Source organism: Vigna radiata, chromosome 5 (assembly GCF_000741045.1).
Source record: "Vigna radiata var. radiata cultivar VC1973A chromosome 5, Vradiata_ver6, whole genome shotgun sequence".
NCBI lineage: Eukaryota > Viridiplantae > Streptophyta > Magnoliopsida > Fabales > Fabaceae > Vigna > Vigna radiata.
The window spans coordinates 25,043,946-25,067,699 of NC_028355.1; the positions used below are offsets into that span (position 1 = coordinate 25,043,946).

The 23,754-nt window shown below is 33.7% G+C and overlaps 5 protein-coding genes across 6 annotated transcripts; 2 read left to right on the plus strand and 3 right to left on the minus strand.

Moving 5' to 3' along the window:
• Positions 1-1,075: 1,075 nt before the first annotated feature.
• Positions 1,076-1,601, minus strand: LOC111241629 (U1 small nuclear ribonucleoprotein C-like). The gene is made up of 2 exons (XM_022780320.1): positions 1,467-1,601; positions 1,076-1,350 (listed from the first exon to the last, which is right to left on the minus strand). Exons 1-2 carry the CDS (start codon positions 1,576-1,578, stop codon positions 1,142-1,144), a joined length of 321 nt encoding a protein of 106 aa, XP_022636041.1. The 5' UTR covers positions 1,579-1,601; the 3' UTR covers positions 1,076-1,141.
• A 3,126-nt stretch (positions 1,602-4,727) lies between these two features.
• On the plus strand, positions 4,728-8,410 carry LOC106761694 (putative leucine-rich repeat receptor-like serine/threonine-protein kinase At2g24130). The gene is made up of 2 exons (XM_014645264.2): positions 4,728-7,430; positions 7,724-8,410. The coding sequence occupies exons 1-2, from the start codon at positions 4,814-4,816 to the stop codon at positions 8,137-8,139; spliced, it is 3,033 nt and encodes a 1,010-aa protein (XP_014500750.2). The 5' UTR covers positions 4,728-4,813; the 3' UTR covers positions 8,140-8,410.
• Positions 8,411-8,925: 515 nt separating this feature from the next.
• LOC106761674 (shikimate O-hydroxycinnamoyltransferase) lies at positions 8,926-10,802 on the minus strand. The gene is made up of 2 exons (XM_014645243.2): positions 10,208-10,802; positions 8,926-10,074 (listed from the first exon to the last, which is right to left on the minus strand). The coding sequence occupies exons 1-2, from the start codon at positions 10,601-10,603 to the stop codon at positions 9,196-9,198; spliced, it is 1,275 nt and encodes a 424-aa protein (XP_014500729.1). The 5' UTR covers positions 10,604-10,802; the 3' UTR covers positions 8,926-9,195.
• A 3,923-nt stretch (positions 10,803-14,725) lies between these two features.
• Positions 14,726-19,970, plus strand: LOC106761033 (metal transporter Nramp6). Of its 2 annotated transcripts, none has more exons than XM_014644504.2 (14): positions 14,726-14,835; positions 15,127-15,279; positions 16,059-16,137; positions 16,233-16,273; positions 16,347-16,425; positions 16,532-16,636; positions 17,095-17,204; positions 17,321-17,502; positions 17,592-17,661; positions 17,884-18,057; positions 18,227-18,331; positions 18,663-18,794; positions 18,922-19,017; positions 19,354-19,970. In XM_014644504.2, the coding sequence occupies exons 2-14, from the start codon at positions 15,160-15,162 to the stop codon at positions 19,693-19,695; spliced, it is 1,635 nt and encodes a 544-aa protein (XP_014499990.1). In that variant the 5' UTR covers positions 14,726-14,835; positions 15,127-15,159; the 3' UTR covers positions 19,696-19,970. The 2 variants fall into 2 exon arrangements, with proteins under 2 accessions (XP_014499990.1, XP_014499991.1); XM_014644505.2 differs by lacking the exon at positions 14,726-14,835 and adding an exon at positions 14,848-15,012.
• A 762-nt stretch (positions 19,971-20,732) lies between these two features.
• LOC106762574 (cinnamoyl-CoA reductase 1) lies at positions 20,733-23,654 on the minus strand. Its single transcript, XM_014646563.2, has 5 exons — positions 23,416-23,654; positions 23,124-23,278; positions 22,467-22,652; positions 22,012-22,364; positions 20,733-21,098 (listed from the first exon to the last, which is right to left on the minus strand). The coding sequence occupies exons 1-5, from the start codon at positions 23,549-23,551 to the stop codon at positions 20,915-20,917; spliced, it is 1,014 nt and encodes a 337-aa protein (XP_014502049.1). The 5' UTR covers positions 23,552-23,654; the 3' UTR covers positions 20,733-20,914.
• Positions 23,655-23,754: the final 100 nt, after the last annotated feature.

The window sequence follows — 23,754 nt, forward strand, 5'->3', positions numbered from 1 at the left end:
TGTTCTTTAATCTTTAAAGGAAAAAGAATTATAATCTAGCTAATTCCGTTGTATTTAAAAGAAAAAACTTAAAACAATTTCACTCCATTTTAATTAATTTTGGAGTTTTAAACCATAAATTCTGAATTAGACAATTATAAAAATAAATTAATTTAAAATGAATTATCATTATTACTATTTTTTTTTCAATTATGCACAACTATAAATAACTTGAATTTAATAATTTTTTAAAATTAAAAACAAAGCTATGATTAAATATTGACCAAATCTATTGTAAAAATAATATATACAATATTATGATATTACAACATTAAAAAAAATCAAAATTTTAGAGATTTTTAAAATTCAAAGCACACACAAACTTTAAAATAAAGAAATTTAAACTTAACTGAAACGTTGCAAAGTAATATTTACTACCAAGAATAAACTTATCTCTAAAATAAAATAAACAAAAGGTATTCTAAAGTGGTCCATTTAAAAAAACAAAAGGTAAAAAAATACGATAAATGGTTTATTTATTCGGTTTCTCAAAATTTTAATTCTTTAATTAATTATCTTTAAGTTGATTATGTGATTTATTTGAATCAAATTCACCTCGTTTTATGTCAACTTATTCAATAAAATTTAGGATTTAAAAAAAAATTATTCATATTATATTCAACTATTAATTCGTTTTCCTAATATATATATATATATATATATATATATATATATATATATATATATATTGAAATATATGGATAATCATTTATCTTCATAAATAATCATTAAGAATGTAATAAGTTTCTAAATATGGGATGATGACGATGAGAGAAATATAAACATAATTAATTAACACTGATGAAGGTGAAGAAGACTCCAAACAATACTTAATACATATACACAAATGAAAATAAAGATAATTTAGAAGACGATAATGATATTTTAATATTTTTTTTAATATTTTTTTAATAATAAAATATATATTATTATTTTATTAATCTGTTAAATTTATTTTAAAAAAATATTTAAAACGGATGAATCACACGCATACATTATAAAAAATTGTTAAAAAAGACTTCTTAAAAAAGGTGATCTTTATTAGAACATACAATCTCTTTATTTTTGGTTACAGAACAAAACATGGATATGTAAACATTGATCAAGCTGATGCAGAAGAAGGACTGAAAGGTGATTTCTCGCGGCAGAGAGAGTTCATAGGTTCTGCAAAAACAGTGGAAGGTGTTGGAGGAGATCGTCTAGTTTTTCCTGGACCCGGTTCGGGAGAATAACCCGGAGTTGGTGGTGGCGGTGGGTGTCGTCGTGGATGTCTGGGTGGCCTCAAATTCATCACTTTCACAGTCGATTCACCTGAAAATACCATGAAATAATTGGATAACATGATAAACTTCTCTTACCATATTACATTATTTTCAGTTTAATTTATCAGTGTTATATATGCAGCAATAGTATAGAATGATTAATACCCAGAGGAGCAGTTTGTGCAGAAGGAAAGAGCAACAGCTGAAAAGCAAAGATAGAAAGAATGAGAACATGGAGACTGTTCATCTTTCTTACCTTAAGTTGATGCTTCTTCATATTTCACTGACATACCTTATATACACTCACCACACTCACAACATGACAATTCACACACATATTATATGGAAGCAGTTCATGGGTCCAACTCATTTGCTACTTTGCATTAAAAACAGTTTTTAACCAAATCTCTTTAATCATTTCAAAAATCTAACTATTTCCTGCATTAGATACTGGACAGGTGTAAATAATACTAGATAGGTTACAACAAAAGGTAATAATATTTTTATATATACACAAATTTCTTACATTTCATTATCTCTCTTGCTTTTCTTTTACATATAAGTAATCAAACTTTGATTCACACAAATTATTTCATACTGTCTTACTTTTTACTTTTTTTAAAAAAAAGAATACAAAAATTTATTTTTTTATAACTATTATACTCTTATAATATATATCAAATGAATGTAAATATATGTTATTATTCTTTATGAATACAAAAATTTACTTTTTTATAAATTATTTTATTTATCATATATGTATAAAATGAATATCAATATATTGTCATCTCATATCATTATTCTTCAACAAAATCAAATAATTCTTTTTTGTTGCGTACAAGGTTGTTTTCTGGTTTGTCTAGCCTCTTTTAACCGTGCATGGTAATATAAATTTTGTCTAAAAGTGGTGACATATATATACTATTTATTATGATGCAACGATGAGATATTCAGTTATTTGTTTAGTGTATAATAGAATTGATACAAATATTTTCGTATTAAAGTTTGATTTCTTTTTGAACTGTTATATATATATATATATATATATATATATATATATATATATATATATATATTAAATATATGTCACATTCAAATTAAATTTAGAAAATATTTGAAGATGCCATTGTCATATTGTGTTTATAGGAAAGGGTTATTAAAATGGCATCCCACGCATAAGCTTGGTGTTTTTTTTGTTTTGGATTAGAAGAAGCAGGTAGCATAGTATAATAAATGACTATGTCAGAGATAAACAAAGATGGCGTACCTCATCTATTAGGCAACCAAAACCTTTAACCCACTAAACAATGCAAATGTTTCTTAAACAAAACCTTTCTTATTCACCAATATATACTTGTTAATTTGTGCCATATTTAATCACCAAACACCATATTCCATATTTGTAGGGATGAGTTTCACACTCACACATACACATAAGTTTCCATATTGATAAGATATTGTTCGTTTTACACAAGTCTTCACGAATTTACTTTTGATACTATTTCAAAAAAAAAATTTAATAAAGATATCTTATATGTATATAATCTTATGTTCATTTCTTATTTTTTTCTGACGTGAAACTTTATTTGTACTCAATCAACAAGACTTTGTTTAGAACATTCTATATATTCATATGCCAATTCGACATATACTGAATTTTGCATAAAAACTGAATGGCTGATGTTATATACAAATTTAAATGCTATTTGTTACATCTTCAAAATATACTATTTTTTGTTATAAAATAAAGCTGTAACGGAGAGAGAAAGGAAAAGGAAGAGGAAAGAACAAGTCTCATTTTCAATATATTATTTCTTAAAAAAAAGTATTATTTATATTCTAAAAAATACAATTCAAGAATTACAAATAGTTAAATCAATCATACCGGTAAAAATAACAAATTAATAGACAGTCATTTATTCATAATATAAATAGTTAAGCATCATTATGTTATGGCTTAGTCATGAACCACCTTAACTGTTAAAGATCATTTTCTTGTGATTTAATCATGCACGGCCTTAAATGTTGAATATCATTTTCTTGTGATCAATACAAAAGTCAATTCTGGTTCTTTTGATGAATGTCTTCTTGGAATTCGGCTTCAGATTTTATAACTTGGTTGCATCATCTTTAATTTTTTGAAAAATAATTACAAAATCATCCAAAATTGTTCAATTTCCTATTATTATTTTTTTCCTATGGTACCTTATTATGTAATTTTGAACTAAAAAAAATTCTTTACTTACAAAATATAATTAATTAAAGCATGATAAACGTTAAATATATATAAAAAATTTATTTATTTTATACATTTATCCTTAAGTTAAAAACTATAATTATTAATTAGGATGCAATATCCTTTTACTTGACATCGTAGCTGTCCAATAATCATAATTCGATTTTGACTCATTTTTTTTTGTCACCACGGGACAATTAATATCACCCACAATATATATATATATATATATATATATATATATATATAAAAGAAAGAAAAATAATATTATGACACCGACAAAGAATATACCTACTTTAATAATACAATAATATATATGTCAATAAATAGTATAAGAATAGATTATTCTTGTTGTTGAGAAACGAGATGAACAAAATATGACGTGAGTGAAGAATAGTATATTTCCAAGTACATTTGTCTTATTGTGGTAAACAATGTTCTAAGTAAAATTTGTTATCGATGTGATGTTTTCATCTTATGTGATTTAGAAGATATTTCTTAATATTAAAGACACGAGAAGAATAAACATTATTATAAGAATTTAAACTAAAATTTTATAATGTATTAAATATTTAATAAAGAAAAACAAATGAAAAAAAAAATAAGTAATTTCGTGAGTCCATAAAACTTACACTATGCTTTGTTGACGTATCCAACCACCTCAGTACCAAGGTTGTGTTCTTGTACGAATTCCACTGAAAGAGTGAACTAAGCAATTGTTTAGACATATTAAGATACAAAATCTATCTTTAACAACTTTTTTTATAATTTCTTTTTTATAATTTGTGATTGGTATACTTTCAAATACATGTCACATATAATTTATTATTAAAAAGTTATTAAAAAAATTATTAAAATATTATGTTCCATTATTTATTGAGATACGTTAACAATATTTTTTAACAATTTTTTTATAATATAATTACTATTTTATTAGTTTGAACCAAGCTTCCACATTCGAAAAAAATATCAAAAAGTTAGAAAAACATTTTTCTTTCTTTTAATATTTTTGAGTGCTTTGCAGCCATTCTTGCAATTTAAAATTTGTACTGGGAGTGTTTGTGAGTGCGCCACTGTTGAAAGCAGAAGCAAAGATTGCAAGCTGCGTTGGAAATTTGATGCGCAAAACAAAATGTTTGAGTTGAGATCATCTCCATCTTCTGTTTATTCCCAACTGAGTTGAGAATCTACTCATCTCCAGTCATGGATTTTTCTTCTTCAAATCATCATTGCATCTGCTCAAAGTTTTCCACCATGCCAGCATTCCACCTGCGTAATGTCAAACTCTTCAACTCCCCCAAATGAGTGTTGCATTGTTATTGCTAAAAAAGCCAGCTTTTATGACCAATCACACAACATGGTTTTCTTACAAACCTTGTTCTTCCTTTTACTTGTAACATTTGGTCACTCTTTTCCAAGGCACCACCACCACCACCACCACCCTTCTCATTCTTTACTCACCGATAGAGCTGCGCTTCTGGAATTCAGAAAAACAATCGTATCAGACCCGTTTTCCTCACTTGCAAACTGGTATGAAACTGTTCCTGTGTGCAACTTCACGGGTGTTGAATGTGACAGATCCCATAATCGTGTTATACGACTAATCCTATATGATAAAGGTCTTGTGGGGCTCCTTTCACCTGTTCTTTCCAATCTCACTGGACTGCATAACCTTGAGATAGTTCGAAGTCACCTATTTGGTATTATTCCCCCTGAATTTTCCAACCTCAGACGCATTCACAGCATCATCATTGAAGGGAATAATTTGCATGGCTCAATACCAGATTCCTTTTCCACGCTTTCCAAGCTTAACATTCTAGTCATTAAGGAAAATAACATATCGGGTTCGCTTCCTCCATCTCTCTTTTCAAACTGCACTCTGCTAAATGTTGTAGACTTCTCCAGCAACTCATTAAGTGGTCAAATCCCTGAAGAGATTGGAAACTGCAAAATCCTGTGGAGTATCAGTTTATACAATAATCTATTCACTGGTCAGCTTCCTGTCTCGCTGACCAATCTATCGCTTCAACATTTAGATGTGGAGTACAATTATCTATCTGGCGAATTACCTTCTAAGTTTGTTGGCAGCTGGCCTTATCTCCTTTACCTTCATTTATCATACAACAATATGGTAAGCCATGATAGCAACACCAATCTTGATCCTTTTTTCACTGCTCTCAAAAACAACAGTAATCTAGAGGAACTTGAATTGGCGGGAATGGGCCTTGGGGGAAGGTTCACCGATACTCTCCCCAGCCAACTCACCAACATAAGAACCCTGCTACTTCAGGAAAACCAAATTTTTGGATCAATTCCTCGCAGCTTAGCCAACCTTTCAAGGCTTTTTATTCTGAATTTAACATCCAATCTTCTGAATGGAACTATATCCTCAGATATATTCACATTGCCATGGTTGGAACAACTTTTCTTGTCACGCAACCATTTCAAAAATCCAATTCCAGAAGCAATAGGCAAGTGTCTCAATCTGGGTCTATTGGATCTGTCACATAACCAATTCTCAGGCAGGATTCCAGACAGTTTGGGAAATTTGGTTAGACTAAATTCATTGTTTCTCAACAATAATCTTCTCTCAGGAACAATACCTCCCACATTGGGACGGTGCAGTAATCTGTACAGGCTTGATTTATCCCACAATAGATTAACAGGAAGCATCCCACTGAAACTGGCAGGCTTGCGCGAGATCAGAATTTTCATAAATGTTTCTCATAACCACCTTGAAGGTGACCTGCCAATTGAGCTCAGCAAATTAGAAAAGGTTCAGGAGATAGATCTTTCGTCGAACTACCTGACTGGAAGTATCTTCCCTCAGATATCAGGATGTATTGCTGTTTCAATGATTAATTTTTCGAACAACTTCCTTCAAGGGGAGATCCCTCAGTCCCTGGGTGATCTGAGGAACCTTGAATCTTTTGATGTTTCACGAAATCAATTATCTGGATTGATACCAGCAAAACTTGGCAAAATTGAAACGCTCACTTTTCTCAATTTATCATTTAACAATCTGGAAGGAAAGATTCCATCTGGTGGTATCTTTAATTCAGTTTCAAACTTGTCATTCTTAGGGAATCCAAAACTCTGTGGGAAGATTGAAGGCATATCTTTGTGCTCTCAAAGGAGAAGATGGATTCATGCTCGTTTGTTATTGATTATATTGATTTTGGTGATCTTCGTATCAACCTTGTTGTCAATAATTTTCTGTGTAATTGGATGCAAGCATCTTAAAGTAATGATCAGCTCTCAGAGGACTGAGGCAAGAAAAAATGCAGCTAGAACAGAGTTGATTAGTAACTTCCCAAGAATCACGTACAAGGAACTGTCAGATGCCACTGGAGGATTTGACAATCAGAGACTTGTTGGATCAGGTAGTTATGGACGTGTCTATAGAGGTGTTCTCGCGGATGGGACACCAATAGCAGTCAAGGTGCTGCATTTGCAATCTGGAAATTCTACCAAGAGCTTCAACAGAGAATGCCAAGTTTTGAAGAGAATTAGACACAGGAATCTTATAAGGATTATCACAGCATGTAGCCTACCCGATTTTAAGGCTCTTGTTCTACCTTATATGACCAATGGCAGCTTGGAGAGTTGCCTCTATCCTTCTTCTGGATCATCAGACTTGAGTATTGTCCAGAGGGTGAATATTTGCAGTGATATAGCTGAAGGGATGGCCTATTTGCATCATCATTCTCCTGTCAGAGTCATACACTGTGATCTAAAACCAAGCAATTGTCTCCTCAATGATGACATGACAGCTCTCGTCTCTGATTTTGGGGTTGCAAGGCTGCTTATGAGTGCTGGAGTTGGGGCTACTGATAACATGGGCAACTCTAGTGCAAATTTGCTTTTTGGGTCTATTGGATACATTGCACCAGGTAATCTGTGTATCTTGCAAATTTAAGCGCAAGAAGCAACATTAAACCAAGCTCAGTTAAATTTGAAAATGGACTTTCACCGTTTTACTGACAGGAGCCAAGCAATTTAACTAGTCTAGATCAGTCAAAAGTTAAAACTAATAAAATGAGTGTTACATAATGTTTTGGTGACTGTATTATCTCATATATTTACTAGACAGATGACACTCTTATTTGCCATGCATTTTGCTGCAAATATTTTCCACTAGTTCAAATAATAAGTCATCAGTGCTCTTCCATAATTTCTGATGCAGAATATGGATTTGGATCCAGTTCATCTATCAAAGGAGATGTCTATAGCTTTGGCATTCTAGTTCTTGAGATGGTGACCAGAAGAAGACCATTAGATGACATGTTTGTTGGTGGGTTAAGTCTGCACAAATGGGTAAAGGTTCATTTTCAAGGAAGGGTAGAAAAAGTGGTAGATCCTGCTTTGGTGACAGCCTCAAGAGATCAATCCCAAGAGGTTAGAAAGATGTGGGAAGTAGCTATTTCAGAGTTAATCGAGTTGGGACTTCTCTGCACACAAGAGTCACCTTCGACAAGACCAACCATGCTTGATGCAGCAGATGACTTAGATCGTCTCAAGAGATACCTTAATGGAGACACAGCAGGAACTTTTGCCTCGTCTCTAGGAATTTCATCTTCCACAATAGGTGGTGACTGCTGATTAACAATTTTCTCTTCTTTCTGCTCAGCCCATTGGCAGATCTAACCTTTAACTACAAAAAAGGATAAAATGAAAATTTCCTCAATGTACGTGTAACAATGAACTTCTCATTTATAGTCTTGTAGATAGCTTAGCATGTCATGTCTTTGAGCCTGTAATAAACAGTGAATTATGAAACCATCTTAATCATGACTACAGCTTTAACAGGGTCATTTTTTTTATCATTTTTTACATATTCATATCAAATACTGTCGGTAACATTACAAGTTTTAAATGATTATGTTGCGCAGTACTCATAAGGCATGCATAAAATCCATCAATTTCTTTTACTAGCAAAACCTCTACTTGATCACAAAAACAGCTAAACAATGAATGGAGAACTTATTCCTGAGGGTCAATAGTTCTGTGATTATATTAAAAGAAGATATCAAGTAAGGTTCAGAGCCAGGAAGAAGTGTTAATAGTTGTGCAACCTAAACTGTGGTAGCAGTTACTAGTAACACCTATGCGTAAACCATGATCCAGGAACAGAGTAATTTTGCTTCTGAACAAACCACTTCGCAATCAGACAAACAGTAAAGCATTAACGGTGTAATGGATATGGGCAAGGCAATTGACATTGTTAAAACTTTCCGACAAATGAAGATTATCAAATGATTCACGTAGATTAGTATAGATATCAAATTGAAATACCAAATCAACCATTATCAAACTACTAAACAATGAGCAGGAGGTAAAGTTGAAGCGCATAATCGTTTTATTATGCCAGCAAAGTCAGCAGCATATGATTAAAGAGAAAGAAAAAAAGATTAGTAATGATGTAAGCAAACACTAGTGGATGTTACATGAATGATAGAAAGAAACAACATGTTGATGTATTCTCACCCTTCATCATGATTAACACAATCGCCCACCCACTCAGTCATTGCGCTTATCCAACATAATTTTCTTATTAAAACATCAGTTACAACACTTTCTATTATTACCATCGTTTTTTGCCCATTCTTAAATAAGCCCAAAAAATTGAACTTAGAAAAAAACAGCCTTTTGAACCCCTCAAATCTCAAAAAAGAATTGTTGAAACAAGTTCATATGGTGAGGTGGTAGAGCAATTGTCAAGTATAAGCTGCCATCATTCGTTGATGTTGGAGTTATGATTGATAGCCCCTCGTGTATAATCCAACCAGGTCTCATGAAGATGGGTCTTCCCCAACCAAAGTCAGCATCATAGACCGGAAACTTGACCCAGCTATTGATGCCAACATTGGGACACCCAAAAGTATGTGCCCCACGAACAAGACCATTCAGATCAGGTTGTAGCTCTAGATAGTCAACAGCTGACCTCAAATATTCGTTGTCCATTCTCATTATTGCTTTATGGATTTTGTCTGCAGCATACCATGTAGGTTTTGACACGAGTTCTCCTACCACTGCGACGGGAACGGTGGAGAAAATGACATTGCCAAAGTAACCAGGAGGAAGGGGAGGTTGCAGCCTCCACCTTCCATCAATCGGAATATACAGTCTGGTTTCTTGCTCATCACCAAGGCCTCTTGCTTTGCACACACTTATCCATATATGAGCTGCCAACATCTCATAAGTGCTATACTTGATGCTGTTGCCACCTTCTTTCCACTTACCCTTGAGGGTGCTCAGTTGGTGACGAGTCAATTTTAAGATAGAGGCAACTACAGTGGTGGTGGTGGTGGTCGCGGTGGTGGGTGATGACAGCTGGTATTCGTTGTGAGGAAAAACAGGTTGAGGTGGATCCCTGGCACGAAGTAGGGTCTTGTCAATGAACGGAGGAACGGAAATGCCGAAGCCACGAGCCACATCGGACCATGCATTGATGAAGTGAATCCCCGATGCTCCATCTGCTACGTGGTGTTGTAGACCGACACCTAATGACACCCCTCCACATTTGAAATATGTTATCTGCATGCATGCAGTGCAATAAATAAATAAATATTAGTTTTTATTGTGTAAATAATGCAACTTTACTTAATATACACTATAAATTCACTTTTGACCGTGAATCAACGCATCAAAAAGAAAAAATGGCACACACCTGTAACACCACTATCGGATATGTCTCAATCCCGGCGGAATAATCCACCGTGGGGATAAGGTTGCGATGGTGAAGGTTTTGAGTGAAGTGGTCCATGGCAACGGTGGCATGAGCCTCAACGAAAAGTACACCTTGACCGTCACAATAAATCTGGACACGGTGGTCGTGACCGTGGCGGAGACGGGCGGCCATTGGGTAGAAAAGGACGAGGGTCTTACTGAGAGCTTCTTTCAAGATGTTGGAATGGAAGAAATTGGAAGCTCCGTTTGGGTTGTAGAAATAGACACTGGGAGTGTGGTAATTCCCCACTAGCAAATCCAGATCTGAGTTCCACAATACCTTCCGCGGTGTCGCCTCCGCAGGTTGCACCATTGTCGACTCCTTCACTTTAATCATTATCACTCTCTGCTTACAACTATATGCCACAAACGTTGTTTCTACACACTCTTTCTGTCGGTAGGCTGCACACAAGTTCACACTCTCTCTTCGTTGCTTACTCTCTTATTTTCGGGCTATATTTTCTCTTCCACAGTGCATCTATTTAAGGAAAGCACAACATCTGTTTAAGGAAAGTACAAAGTACACACTCTCTCTTCGTTGCTTCCTCTCTTCTTTAATGAAGTGGATGACTACTGTCGGTGCATTTATTGCACTTAGGATTAAATACATTTATACGCATTATAAACATAAGTAAGGAAAATAAAATTTTAACACACGTGGTTAGACGATTTTAAATTAAAAAATAAATTTTGGTTTTTTTTTTCTAAACATATTCCTGTTTCAACTTTTTTAATTTGAAATCGTCCAATCATATTTTAACACGTATGTAGTGTCAAAATAGTGTTAAAAAAATGGTGTTAAAATATCATTTTCCTTTTTGAGTTTTCGGTATTTGTGACATGTGATGGTTGACATGTGATTCGATGGGATGGAAACTATGTTGTTGTTTTATAATTTGGAAAAACTCTTTTTAACAACACTTTTTTAACAACTTTTTGACAACGTATACGTAGCAGCTTGTGATTGGTCTGTTTTAAATATTTTTTAAACATAAATTCAAATAGACCAATAAAATGATGACACGTGTTCCGTTGTCAAAAAGATTGTCAAAAAGTGTTGTGAAAATATCATTCTTCATTATAATTTAGGTTGCACAATTTGAGTTTTCTACAGTGAGATTCTGTTTCTGGTTTTCTTTTGCAGGTTTGAGCGAAGATGATAATGGGAAAAAGGAGAACACAGAGGAGGTGCAAATGCAAAGAGTAATTGATGATTTGCTAGTGACTGTTTATTCTTGTAAAAGAACCAATTCATAACTATAGAAAATGAGCAAAAATCAAAAAAAAAATAAAATTAGTGTGATGGTCCAATTTTCTGATTTTGAAGCTAAGTGGGGAATCATAAATGTTGATAGATGAGGCCCATCCATTAAAGGTTGTCCTAAACCATTGTCATGCAAAATTCAATGCATTGAATAATCCACAATATCCCTATCTACAAGGCTCTAACCATCTTCAGTCATCCAACTAACTTTCTATGTAGTACTACTTATCATTCATGTATTATATAAGTTGTGGTTTTGTAACAGATTTTCTTAATGATGTCTATGGATTTCCTTGATCTTTTTTACTTGTCTTTTTATTCTCTTTTCACTTGAAATCATGCATACACATTATGCTATTTCTAACTTCATCTTCTTCGTCTTTAAGCTTCACAAAATTCTCTTTAATTATATATAGTCTCGCATGGGATTGTATCATTATTAAGTTTTAGAAGAACACTTGGCCATTCACCTACTTTTGGTGTTACCAACTAAATTAGAATCCCAATTTTTAGAAATTGAGATTAAAGGCAATTAAAATATTTATTTTCTCAACGTTTTTTTTTTATTTAATAATTGTTTCAAAATCCCCAGAGAAAACATTTGAAATCAATGTACCATATCTGACTATTATGAAATCCATAGACCCAAGACTCTAAAGACTAGCAAGAAACAATGTAGGGAATAAATATATTTACTCACTTCAATCTTAATATTGGATTTGGATGCTCCCAACTTGAAGGTCAACATTCGATTCTTCTTCTTTTTTTTCTTTATATATATATATATATATATATATATATATATATATATATATATATATATATATATATATATATATAATTGTTTGGATGGTTTTATTCATAATGATTATCTCTCTTAACGTGAGAATATTAAAAAATAGTTATCTCAGATGCCACCGCCACTTTTACCAACTTAAATCCTTTAATTTTTAATAAAAATTAAAATTAGTTTTTTTTTTCACTAGAAATGGTGTGGTTGGTTGTCACTGGAAATGGCAGCAGCGACCCAGGACTGACAGATGCAGAATCTGGTGGGAGCGTGACAGGGAGGCGCTCGCGGTGGAGACTGGTGGTCACGGTGAAGCTGTTGCCTTTGCTTTTGGACGAGGCTCACTGGAATCTGTCAGAACCGGTGACGAGGGTATGAGCTCAGATGCCGTAGGATGTGCAGCGAACTCGAATGGGGGTAGCGCGCGAAAGCTTTAATAAGTTGCCGCTCAAATTTTATTATAAAACACGTTTAAAATATTAAATAAATAAAAAATGATATTTTAACATTATTTTTTGACACTGCACACGTATTAAAATGTGGTTAGACGATTTTAAATTAGAAAAACAAATTTGGTTTTTTTCATTCAAATACACTTCTACCTCAACTTTTTTTAATTTAAAATCGTCCAATCACATTTTAACACATGTACAGTATAAAAATGATGTCATAAAATAATGTTAAAATATCATTTTTCCTAAATCAATTTATCAAAAGTTACAAAAACTAAATTCGTCTATTTCTATCAAAATTTTGAAAAAATATTTTAATTTTCACTTAAGAAACCAAAAACATATTTTAATCCTTAAAAATAATAATGTTGAAAACTAACTTCAGAATCTATACAACAACTCTCCAAACATGCATAACGAAAATTTGCACACACAAAAACTGTATTTGATGTATAAAGAAATAGAAAAGTGTGAAAACATGGAATAAAAGTAAACTGAAATTAGATGGATTTAAATCGCAGTGAATTGCTTAATAAATAAAATATTTGAAAAGAATAAAAGATATTCTTGCATTTGTGGTGGAAAGAAAAAACAGTTGCTGCTGCTCCACCTTTTGGTTTTGGGCTGTACTGTAGAATATGATGAGTCTTTAGCCCACAACCGTTAACTATGCGTTATGGGCCCACTTCCATTATCACTCATTTCAAAGGGCCTGGACCTGTCCCTTTAGCAGAATCCAAACGGGGCCCACTGACCAGAGTTCAAACATAGGACCTTCCAACAAACAACACATACTCTTTTCCCACATTTTAAATGAGAAATAATAAAACTAACCAGACATATATATCTTGATTTTCTTTACATCTATTATATATATATATATATATATATATATATATATATATTTCATTTTTTATTTATTTTCTTTATCACATAATATAATTTATTAATTTATAATTTTTTTCTCACAAAATATAAATATTTCCATTGGATTAAAGATGAAATTTAAAATATATTTTTTTTTCAATTCACACTCGTTATATTGATCGAACGAAAAATTCAACGAAAATTAAATGTCGGACAATATTAAAAATAAATATGTAAATTTTAATATAGATTTCAAATAAAGATCAATCTAATTATGATCTAATTAGTAATCATCTTATTTAAACTTAACATAAACCCAATTAGCGTTAATTTCAATTTAGTTTAATTATTCGATTACCTGATCAGTTCCTTTAAAATGATAAATTAAAAAAATTGTTCGATTCTTAAACTGATCATACAGTTATATTATACTATTTTTCATTTTTTAAAACGTTTTTTTAAAGAGAAAATCGTTACAAACAAAAACTTGAAAACGTAAAATATATTAAGTGAATGATGTAAACAGACTTTGAATTTTGAACGAGGACCATACCCATTTAAAGTGAATGAAAATTTTCAAATAATAATATTACTCCTTACACGTAGTTCAAAGCAAAACGTAAGAACAATAAATGGAATATAATATAATCTACGACCGCTACGACTTTGAGGGTCCCAACAAAAAACTTTTGGTCTTACGTGGCAACATGTCTTCGATTACAGAACAGACACACAGGATGGTTCCTCCCACACCTTTCATGGCCCATGTTTCTCCTTTCCCATTTCCCTTCCTCTCTCTCTCTCTCAGACATGAACTTCTAAAACCAAATTGCTTTCCGATTTCGTTTTTTTAATAAGAAGTTCATGAAACTGTAAACGAGAGTTTTTATTATTATTATTAAAATATTTTACTTTATATGATTATATCAAAGGTTTGATTTTTTTACTTACTTCACTCATTTTCTCTCCTTGTTAAAATAATGAAAATGATAGCTTTATATAAATATGTTTTTTTTTACTATATAATAATAATGAAAATGATAGCTTTATATAAATATGGTACTATAAAGATAAAAGAGACATCCATAGTCAAAGTTGGAGTTTAGTTGGAGTTTGCTCAATTCCAAACAGAACAAAAACAATACGGAGTGGTGTATCGTATTGGGCTGCGCAGCGTTAATTTTTCCACCTCATTCGTACGCAATCTCTCTGTTCTCTTCTTTCGTTGAAAAATGAAAACTTGAAATCTTTCACTTTTCTTTTGTTGCACTCATGCAACTAAAGACTTCACTTCTGCACCTTCTTCGTCCCAATGGATTATTCTTCACAAAGATTATTTCTTTTACCTGAATCTACAACTGGGGTGGATTTTTGTTACGTCTCCCCCAAACTAAAGGACCACGAGATTAAAGATTCCTTTCGATTGGATCCCATTTGTTGTGACTTTGGTTTTACTGACATATCTGTCTTCTTTTTTTTGTGTGCAGAAACGATAAAAAAAGAAGAAGAAAACAGATAACATGGCTATCACAGGTTCTGGTTCCGGGCAGCCACAATTCATTTCGAGCACTGGCAACCGAAGCTTTTCCAATGCGCCACTCATTGAGAACTCAGATACTAATCAAGTTGTTGTGCCTGATGTGAGTTTCGGCTCTCACTGAATCCCTTCTTCTTTTTTTAATTCTCTATTTCAGTTTTTAGTCAGCATTGTTATGGTAAAAATGGTGAGACGAACATTACTTTACCTTACCACCTGCGTTTAAGATTTAGTTTTTTGGGTAAGTCGTTTTTGTTTGTGTGCTAAACCAAGATGCCGTGCATGGAATTGAAAAATGTCGCGGAGATAACAAGTGACAGAAATTTTCACTCTGTTGACAGGTGTTTGAGAGGACTGAGGATTATTTCGGGGTATTGTTTGTTGCATTGTCATGTATGCGTTACGGTAGTATTTGTTTAGCCTGTGTAGCATTTGAGTTGTGTCTTTGCAGAAGCCCCAATTAAATTGTGGGCACTTTATGAAATGAAAAGATTATCAGGATTGTGGATTCTATCCAATGGTTCTGTTTCTTTAACCTTTAATTTTTCATGTGCTATATTTTTTTTATGATTTGTTGACACCAGTCGTTGGGGTTGATTTTAACCAACTAAAGGTTTTTTGTTGAGAAAGAAAGCACGTATTTTACATCAGTGTTTCCAAGGTGATCAATATTTTCTTGCCAGTCATAAAACTTGCACTTTCAGTTGGCTAAAAAATCCCTCACAAAACTGTATTTTTTTAGCTTTTTGTTTAGTTGCAGAGTTAAATGATGGTACAACCTAAGTCTTTGGGTTCTGGAGTACACTGCATTAGTACATATACTCCATCTGATAAGGATTGTTTACTTGATAACCACCATTCATGCAAGCTTCCATTTTGCAGAGGAGAAGCTGGAAAAATTTATTTGCCTACATGGGGCCTGGATTTCTTGTATCCATTGCATACATAGACCCAGGGAACTGTAAGATCACACTATTCTTAATTTTTTTTTTCTCTAATGAAGGGAAAACAAATTCTGAAACTGTATACTTATGGTATTCTTATAATAACTTGCAGTTGAGACGGATCTTCAGGCTGGGGCACAATATAAATATGAGGTGCATTGACACATTTCTTGTGATATTTAATCCTACTTCATCTGTTTTTCACTTTTGCCTTTTTTTTCTTCAGTTACTTTGGATCATTTTGGTGGCATCATGTGCTGCTCTTGTTATTCAATCAATGGCAGCAAATCTTGGGGTGGTCACTGGTACTTGATTTGATAATCAATTTTGTTTCTATTGAATAAATCTAGAATGTATGTGAAATTTTATATCTTTGTTCTGAATTCCTTCAATTTATTTTGCTGTTTGCAGGAAAACACTTAGCAGAGCATTGTAGAACTGAATATCCCCGGGTGCCCAACTTCATCCTTTGGATTATTGCTGAAATTGCTATAGTGGCCTGTGACATTCCTGAAGGTATATACATGAATTGTGCATTTGGAATTATTTCATTACTTTATTTGTACATGTAAATAGTATGGGGATTTTTTGTATTTATCTGTACTTAGGATGGTAAATGGAGTTCAGTGATCAAAACATATTTAATAACCAAGATGTTTAATAGATTCAAATATTCAGTAGGTTCATTGTTAACTAAATGGACTCACTAAATCAAGACCAGTGAAGTTTTATAGTTAAAGGAAGTGATGCAATTTTACATTCCCTTTCTTTCCTCCACTCATTTGAGCTATAAACAGTGCAATCAAAAAATAAAGTGGTGGTCAGGGTAACTAGAAATTCTACTCGAGGAAAAAGTGAAAGTCAAACGGGCAAATTATCTTAGTTTTTGAATAAACCACACAATTTATTTATTTTCTTCTTTTTCTTTATCTGATTCATCTTTGTCATGAATTTTTTTTATTGTACACATGCAGTAATTGGGACAGCCTTTGCACTGAACATGCTCTTCAACATACCCGTTTGGATTGGTGTTCTTCTGACAGGACTCAGCACATTGATCCTCTTGGCATTACAGCAATATGGGGTACTTTATCATATTCTGTTCTTGTCCTGGAAAAAAATACGGTTTTCACTGCATGTTATATTAGGTACTATCTATGTAAAAACAACACGAGTCTTTTTTGTATTCTTGTTGGGCAGGTTAGGAAACTCGAATTCTTGATTGCATTTCTTGTGTTTACAATTGCTGCATGTTTTGTGGCTGAGCTTGGATATGCAAAGCCTGATGCTAAAGAAGTTACAAAGGGTCTTTTTGTGCCAGAACTAAAAGGAAATGGGGCAACTGGTCTCGCAATTTCCCTCCTTGGAGCTATGGTTATGCCGTGGGTTCTTCATGTCTTATTCAACCATTTAATTTTTCTTTTCTTTAAAATATAACTTCTTGTCATGCTTCTTTATGAAATCTCCTCAGGCACAATCTCTTCCTGCACTCAGCGCTGGTGCTGTCTAGGAAAATTCCACGATCAGTTCGGGGAATCAAGGTTGATGTTTTTCATTAAAACTGAATTTTCCCACTTCATCTTCTTTGATAAGAATACTTTAAAACAGTAAACTTTATTGGAATTTGAGTTATTGTTGGAAGGTCCTGTCAAGTGTTTAACTTTGTAAACGTTCAGACAAAATGGTCAAAGTTAAAACCTTGCATTAAGTGTGATTATGGTAAAGCAGTATCTTGTGTCTCATTCAACAATTTTCTTCTGCAGGAGGCTTGTAGCTTTTACATGATAGAAAGTGCCTTCGCTCTCTCGGTGGCCTTCCTCATAAATGTTTGTGTTATTTCTGTAAGTGGTGCTGTTTGCAATTCTTCGAATTTGAATGCAGAAGATCAGATGAGCTGTCAGAATTTGGATCTGAACGAAGCCTCCTTCCTACTTAGAGTATGTGAAAAATGGAGATATCTTTCTTACCTTTGGTATACTGTAGTTCTAAGTTTAGTTACTGATTCCTCCACAGTTCTTCCCAATCCTTAAGCTTCATACATAATGGTTACTGGTAAGGTGTTAATAAAATCATAGCTGATATATATCTGATATGTGCTGCACTCAGAATGTCTTGGGGAAATGGAGTTCGAAACTGTTTGGAATTGCTTTGCTTGCATCGGGTCAAAGTTCTACTATAACAGGAACATATGCAGGGCAGTATGTTATGCAGGTAATTTGTTTTATGGATTCGTTTACTTTTTTTTTTTTTTTGCATAAAAAGATAATAGAAAATGTTTACATCTTAACTAGAAAGGAATCACTGTTGATCTTAGCAAATGACAATTCATAATTTCATCAGATTTAAGTATAGATGAATCATATGCTAATTATCTGCGGTATTGTAATGTTCAATAAACCTGCCATATCCTTTAAGCATTTAATGGCAGTAACAAGTGTCCCTAATGGTCCTTGGGGTTAAAAGCTATCTTAGTTTTGAAGCATTAGTGATCTTTGTCTGTTTCTAGATTTTGTATTTCCCCTTGAATTCTTTCTTCTTTCAGGGATTTCTTGATTTACGACTGGAGCCATGGATTCGGAATATGTTAACTCGTTGCTTAGCCATAGTTCCTAGTTTGATTGTTGCAGTCATTGGAGGATCAGCCGGAGCTGGGAAGCTCATAATAATTGCATCCGTAAGATATCATTTCCATCGAATTTTCTTTCACTTTTTCACTTTGGATTATGCTTGTATTGAAGTCAATATTTTCTTTAAATTGTCATAATAGCTTGTGCTGAAGCGCTTCTTTTTCTTCTGATCAGATGATCTTATCATTTGAACTTCCTTTTGCTTTGGTTCCACTCCTCAAGTTTGCAAGCTGCAAAACTAAGATGGGGGCACATGTCAACTCTACCATGGTAAATTTTTCTAATAACGTGAAATTTGCAGTTCTAGATTGCAACCAAATAGTACACTAATTTCATATCTCACAAAAATCAGCAGTTACATCATGTTAAAAACTGTACACATGCTAGTATAATTTTTTAAATAATGTATAGTAAAAGATCTATAATAAAAGAAACTAACATATTCACATCTCACATCACACATGCAAGAATGAAGAAGATTCATTATGCAGACAAACAAGCATGGAAAACTTGTGAGGGGGAAAAATCCTAATTATAAAATTGAAAAATAAAATAGCTGGCTCTTGTTCATTTTGGCTGAATTAATGATTACCTTACATATTGCAGATTTCAGTTGTCACATGGATAATCGGTACCCTCATTATGGCCATTAACATATACTACCTGATGACTGGCTTCATCAAGCTGCTTCTCCATAGCCACATAGAAATTGTGGCTAAGGTGTTTCTTGGGATGATTGGATTTTCAGGCATGGCAATATATTTGGCAGGCATAGCCTATCTAGTACTCCGCAAAAATACAGAGGCTACACACCTTTTGGCTCTAACAGCATCAGAAAATCAACAAATGACAAATGAACAAGGCAATGGACCAATCTATTCTCTTCCAAGAGAAGACATAGTAAGCATGCAGTTGCCTCAAAGAAGTACTCCTGCTGATGTTGACTGAGAAATATGTCTCAGAATATTAGAATAGCAATATAGACTTAGATAAACAAACTAATAAATATCATTCTGTTAATCTCTAGAATCGGTAATAATATTGGACTAGTATCATACTTAAGGTATCACTTCATTAGAATTGCTAAGCCTTTTGCTTTTCATGTCATACCTATTTCTTGAGGTTCGAAACTTGTATGGAAAGAGGTGCTTCTGTTCTTTCTCCCCATTTTTCTCAGTGACCTAATGTGTTATGAAGAAAGTTATTAACAAATTTGTAAGAAAGCATTTTTTTTTTCTCAAAAATTCTGTACATATTAAATTTTATTATTCAACATGTTAAATAAACAACATTAAATATATTAAACTTAGTTGTATTTTATCAGGATTATTAATGTATCAATTTAACTTTACCGTATTATAGTCCAATTTAAAGGTTCCAAGGTCACATTTTTCAACCCTCTTTACTTCTTACCTATAAATAGAAAGTTCTTGCATTTACTGACGTCTGAATCAGCAAATTTCAAAGTTGAAAACTACAATACTCTGGCATCAAATCAGTCATCAGTGTCACCGCCACCCTCAATGTCAAACTCAATCATCTCTATTTCTTTTCTGCATTGGTCTATCAATATTGGTAAAGCCCACTTGTTGATTATCATATCCTTTCATTAATTATTATCTAAATTCCCTGCTTTCGTTCAAGGTATTAGGTAAAAGGAAATGAAAATGAAGATATAAATAGAAATAGACAATTACGTGTTTGATTTAACAGAAAAAGAAAAGTAGAAACAATGATTTTATAGTTTGAAATTCTTTACTTGTTTTTTTTTTTTTTGAACTTTTCTCCAATCAAATATATCTATTGTTTTTAAAACTCCTTCCCTTTCCACTCTATTTAAGTGATGAATCTATTTCTTCTGAATTCTTTCCTTTTCACTCTGTTTCCTTGTAATAAAGAAGGAATCTTTTCTTTTGAATTCAGAGTTTAGCCAACATCCTTCTCCCCATCAAGGAAGTCGGAGATTTTTGCTGGGGACAATGTTATTTGAAAACAAAATTAAAAATATCATTAATATCATTAAGTCCATAAATGGAAACAATATGGTTGATGTTGTCCATTTACAAAGATCCAAATACAGATTTCTGTCGTGGGATTCTCTTATAACAACATGAGCTAACCCAGAATTAAACTGGTATTGACAAATGAAATAAAAGGGCTAGCTTGTTCATGATTTCACTGTAGCTGAATCTTCCTGCTTTGCAGGAACAGGAAGGTGCCCTTTCTCCTGCAGACTCTTAACCGTTTCATACAAACACTGACTCACTGGAGTGAATTCCAATCCCAAATCTTTGAGCTTCTGGTTTGAAAAGGTGTATGGTTTTGCCCTGGGGTTCTTTTCATCGGAACACCTGCAAAAGTTCAAACTTTTACGTCACCATACAAATCACCAAAGCCTTTTATGTTGCCCATCTTCAATAAATAAAAAAAATACAACATTAATAAAATTATTTAGCATGCCAGTGTGATAGTGGAAGAGGTGGGTCAAATCTGAGAGTCACTCTAACAAGTGACAAAGACATTGGGTTTGGTAAGGACTCGTACGCTCCATTTGTTTTTACAAACAAAAAAGTTGAAATTTTTTGAGGCACGCGTGAGTGGACGATTACATAGACAAGTCAAAGTTGGTATACCTAATCCAATCCAAACACCTTTTCATTCACAGCCACTTATAACCTCAAATGGGGGTGACCACCACCACCACCACCAACCAGGTGTAGATATATAATTGCATTATCAAGTTTATTAAAAAATCACATCAGAATTGGACATTTTTCATTAACCAAAACTGTCATATTCTTCAGTAAAATATGAGGATAAGTTTTGGAATAAAAGTATGGCATTGCAATGGGATCTTAAGATTTACCTAACTGTCCATACGAGAGCCTGAGGTCATCCAGACACAAACTCAGTTTTAAGGGTAAGCAAATAAGTTTAGATGTCATTTTCCAACACCCGTGCGGGACACGAAAATGCAGAATGTGAATAGGTCATACACAACCTCAACTGATGTACACTATGTGGATTAAGATGAACTCAGCTCATTTAAACATAAATTAAAGAAAAATTCCTACATGTGGATATGATGAGCTGAAAAACATAAGAATCGACAAATTCAATGTATTAACGGAAGAAATTAAAATCATAAATAATATCTGGCAATTCTCATTTCCTATGCACATTGGCACCGTCAACGATTGGAGTGTTGCCGTAGCTGTTAACCATTAATTCAGTGATTGTAAATATGATGGCAGAGTGTCTTACTTGGTGGGAACTGGGTACTCAGGGAAATACTTCGCCAGAATTTCAACTAGTTCTCCACGGTGCAGGGAGCTTTCAGCACATAAGTATCGACCAGAAGCAGAAGACTTCTCATAAACAAGTATGTGGGCCAATGCCACATCCCTCACATGCACATAAGCCTGTGTGGCATTTGCATAGGTCTTAGCAGAGCCAGTGAGGTACTTGAGGATGTGAATCGTGCTAGCATTGATGGTTGGTTGTAGTAATGGTCCAAGAACCAATACTGGGTTCACTACAACCAAGTCCACTCCTTTTTCTTTGGCAGTGTCCCATGCTGCTTGTTCAGCCACAGCTTTCCCATAGCAGTACCAATTCTGCAATATCATTTCAAAATACCATTTTTCACTATCCCCTTCAAGTTACTTTGTCAATAAGAAATTATCATTAATCGGTATTATTGGGTAGGTTAATGGAACCTTAGTGTTCTTGCAATACTCTAAATCACTCCAACAAGACTCGTCAACCACCAAATCGATGCTCCTTTTGGGGTCCATGTATACGGCACCAATCGATGAGGTGAACACCACACGTCGCACTTTTGCCTCTGCAGCTGCTATGATAACATTCTTCGCTCCATTCACCGCTGGCTCCACCATTTCTTCCTGCATAATCCAAAGGGTACGTTTAACTAATTCCTTTGGCCCTCATATCAAATTTGCAAAGAAACTATTTACGACAAATGGATGAACAACCAGAAAGTCACGATCATGCAGCAGTGCTCACCACCAGCAGATATTTTCACACACATAATATAGCCACTTGCCCTGGTATCACGCAATATTTGGTTGACTTCTACCATACTTTTTATAACACTTTAAAAATAAAAATCATATACCAACAATGATAATTTTCAACCACAAAAACAGTACAAACAATAGCCATATTAACCAAAAACCTAATTACATAGATAAATTAAGTATACTTATATTTTACTCAACAACACATATATAAGATAGATAGATCATGTCCAACAGTAGTTGGGTACTTTGCTTTTGCAGCGGTTTGTTGGGGGGTTTGGGTAAGTTAAGACGTGAATGAACAAATATGGATAGCAAAGAAGAAAAGAAACTGACGGGGTTATCAGTGACGGGAGAAGCTGTGTGAAAGACACCATGGCAGCCGTGAATTACTGATCTAACGGAGTCAACGTCAAGGAGGTCAACCTTATGCAGAGTTAGTCTGTCGGAGGCTCCTTCAAACTCTTTCAAGTGTCCGTTCTTGGGATCATCTGAAAAGAGAAATCCAAAATTCATGCATGCCCCTCTCCACGTCACAAATCACATAACTTTAACTTCAGCTATAAATCAAAGTTAAAACTAACAGTGTTTGTTTGTGTGTTAAGTGTAATATGGTGAAATCACGTGCCTGGGTTTCTGAGTGTTCCTCTCACAGTGTAGCCTTTCTCCAAGAGAAGTTTTACCATCCAAGATGCTATGAAGCCACCGGCGCCAGTGACACAGATTGTTTGGGAGGAAGGTGGCAATGATTCGGCAGAAGGCATGGTGATGATGATGATGACGTTTTTGTTAGAGAATGGAAGGGAAAGTAGAAGAAAATGAAGGAAAAATCGGTGAAATGTATGGTGACAAAAGCTACGTGGAGAGTGTCTTTTTATAGGGAAAATGGATGCCAACCCCACTCACCTAACCCAACCCTTCAACTATACTATTTATCATTTTCATTTTCATTTTCATTCATACACAT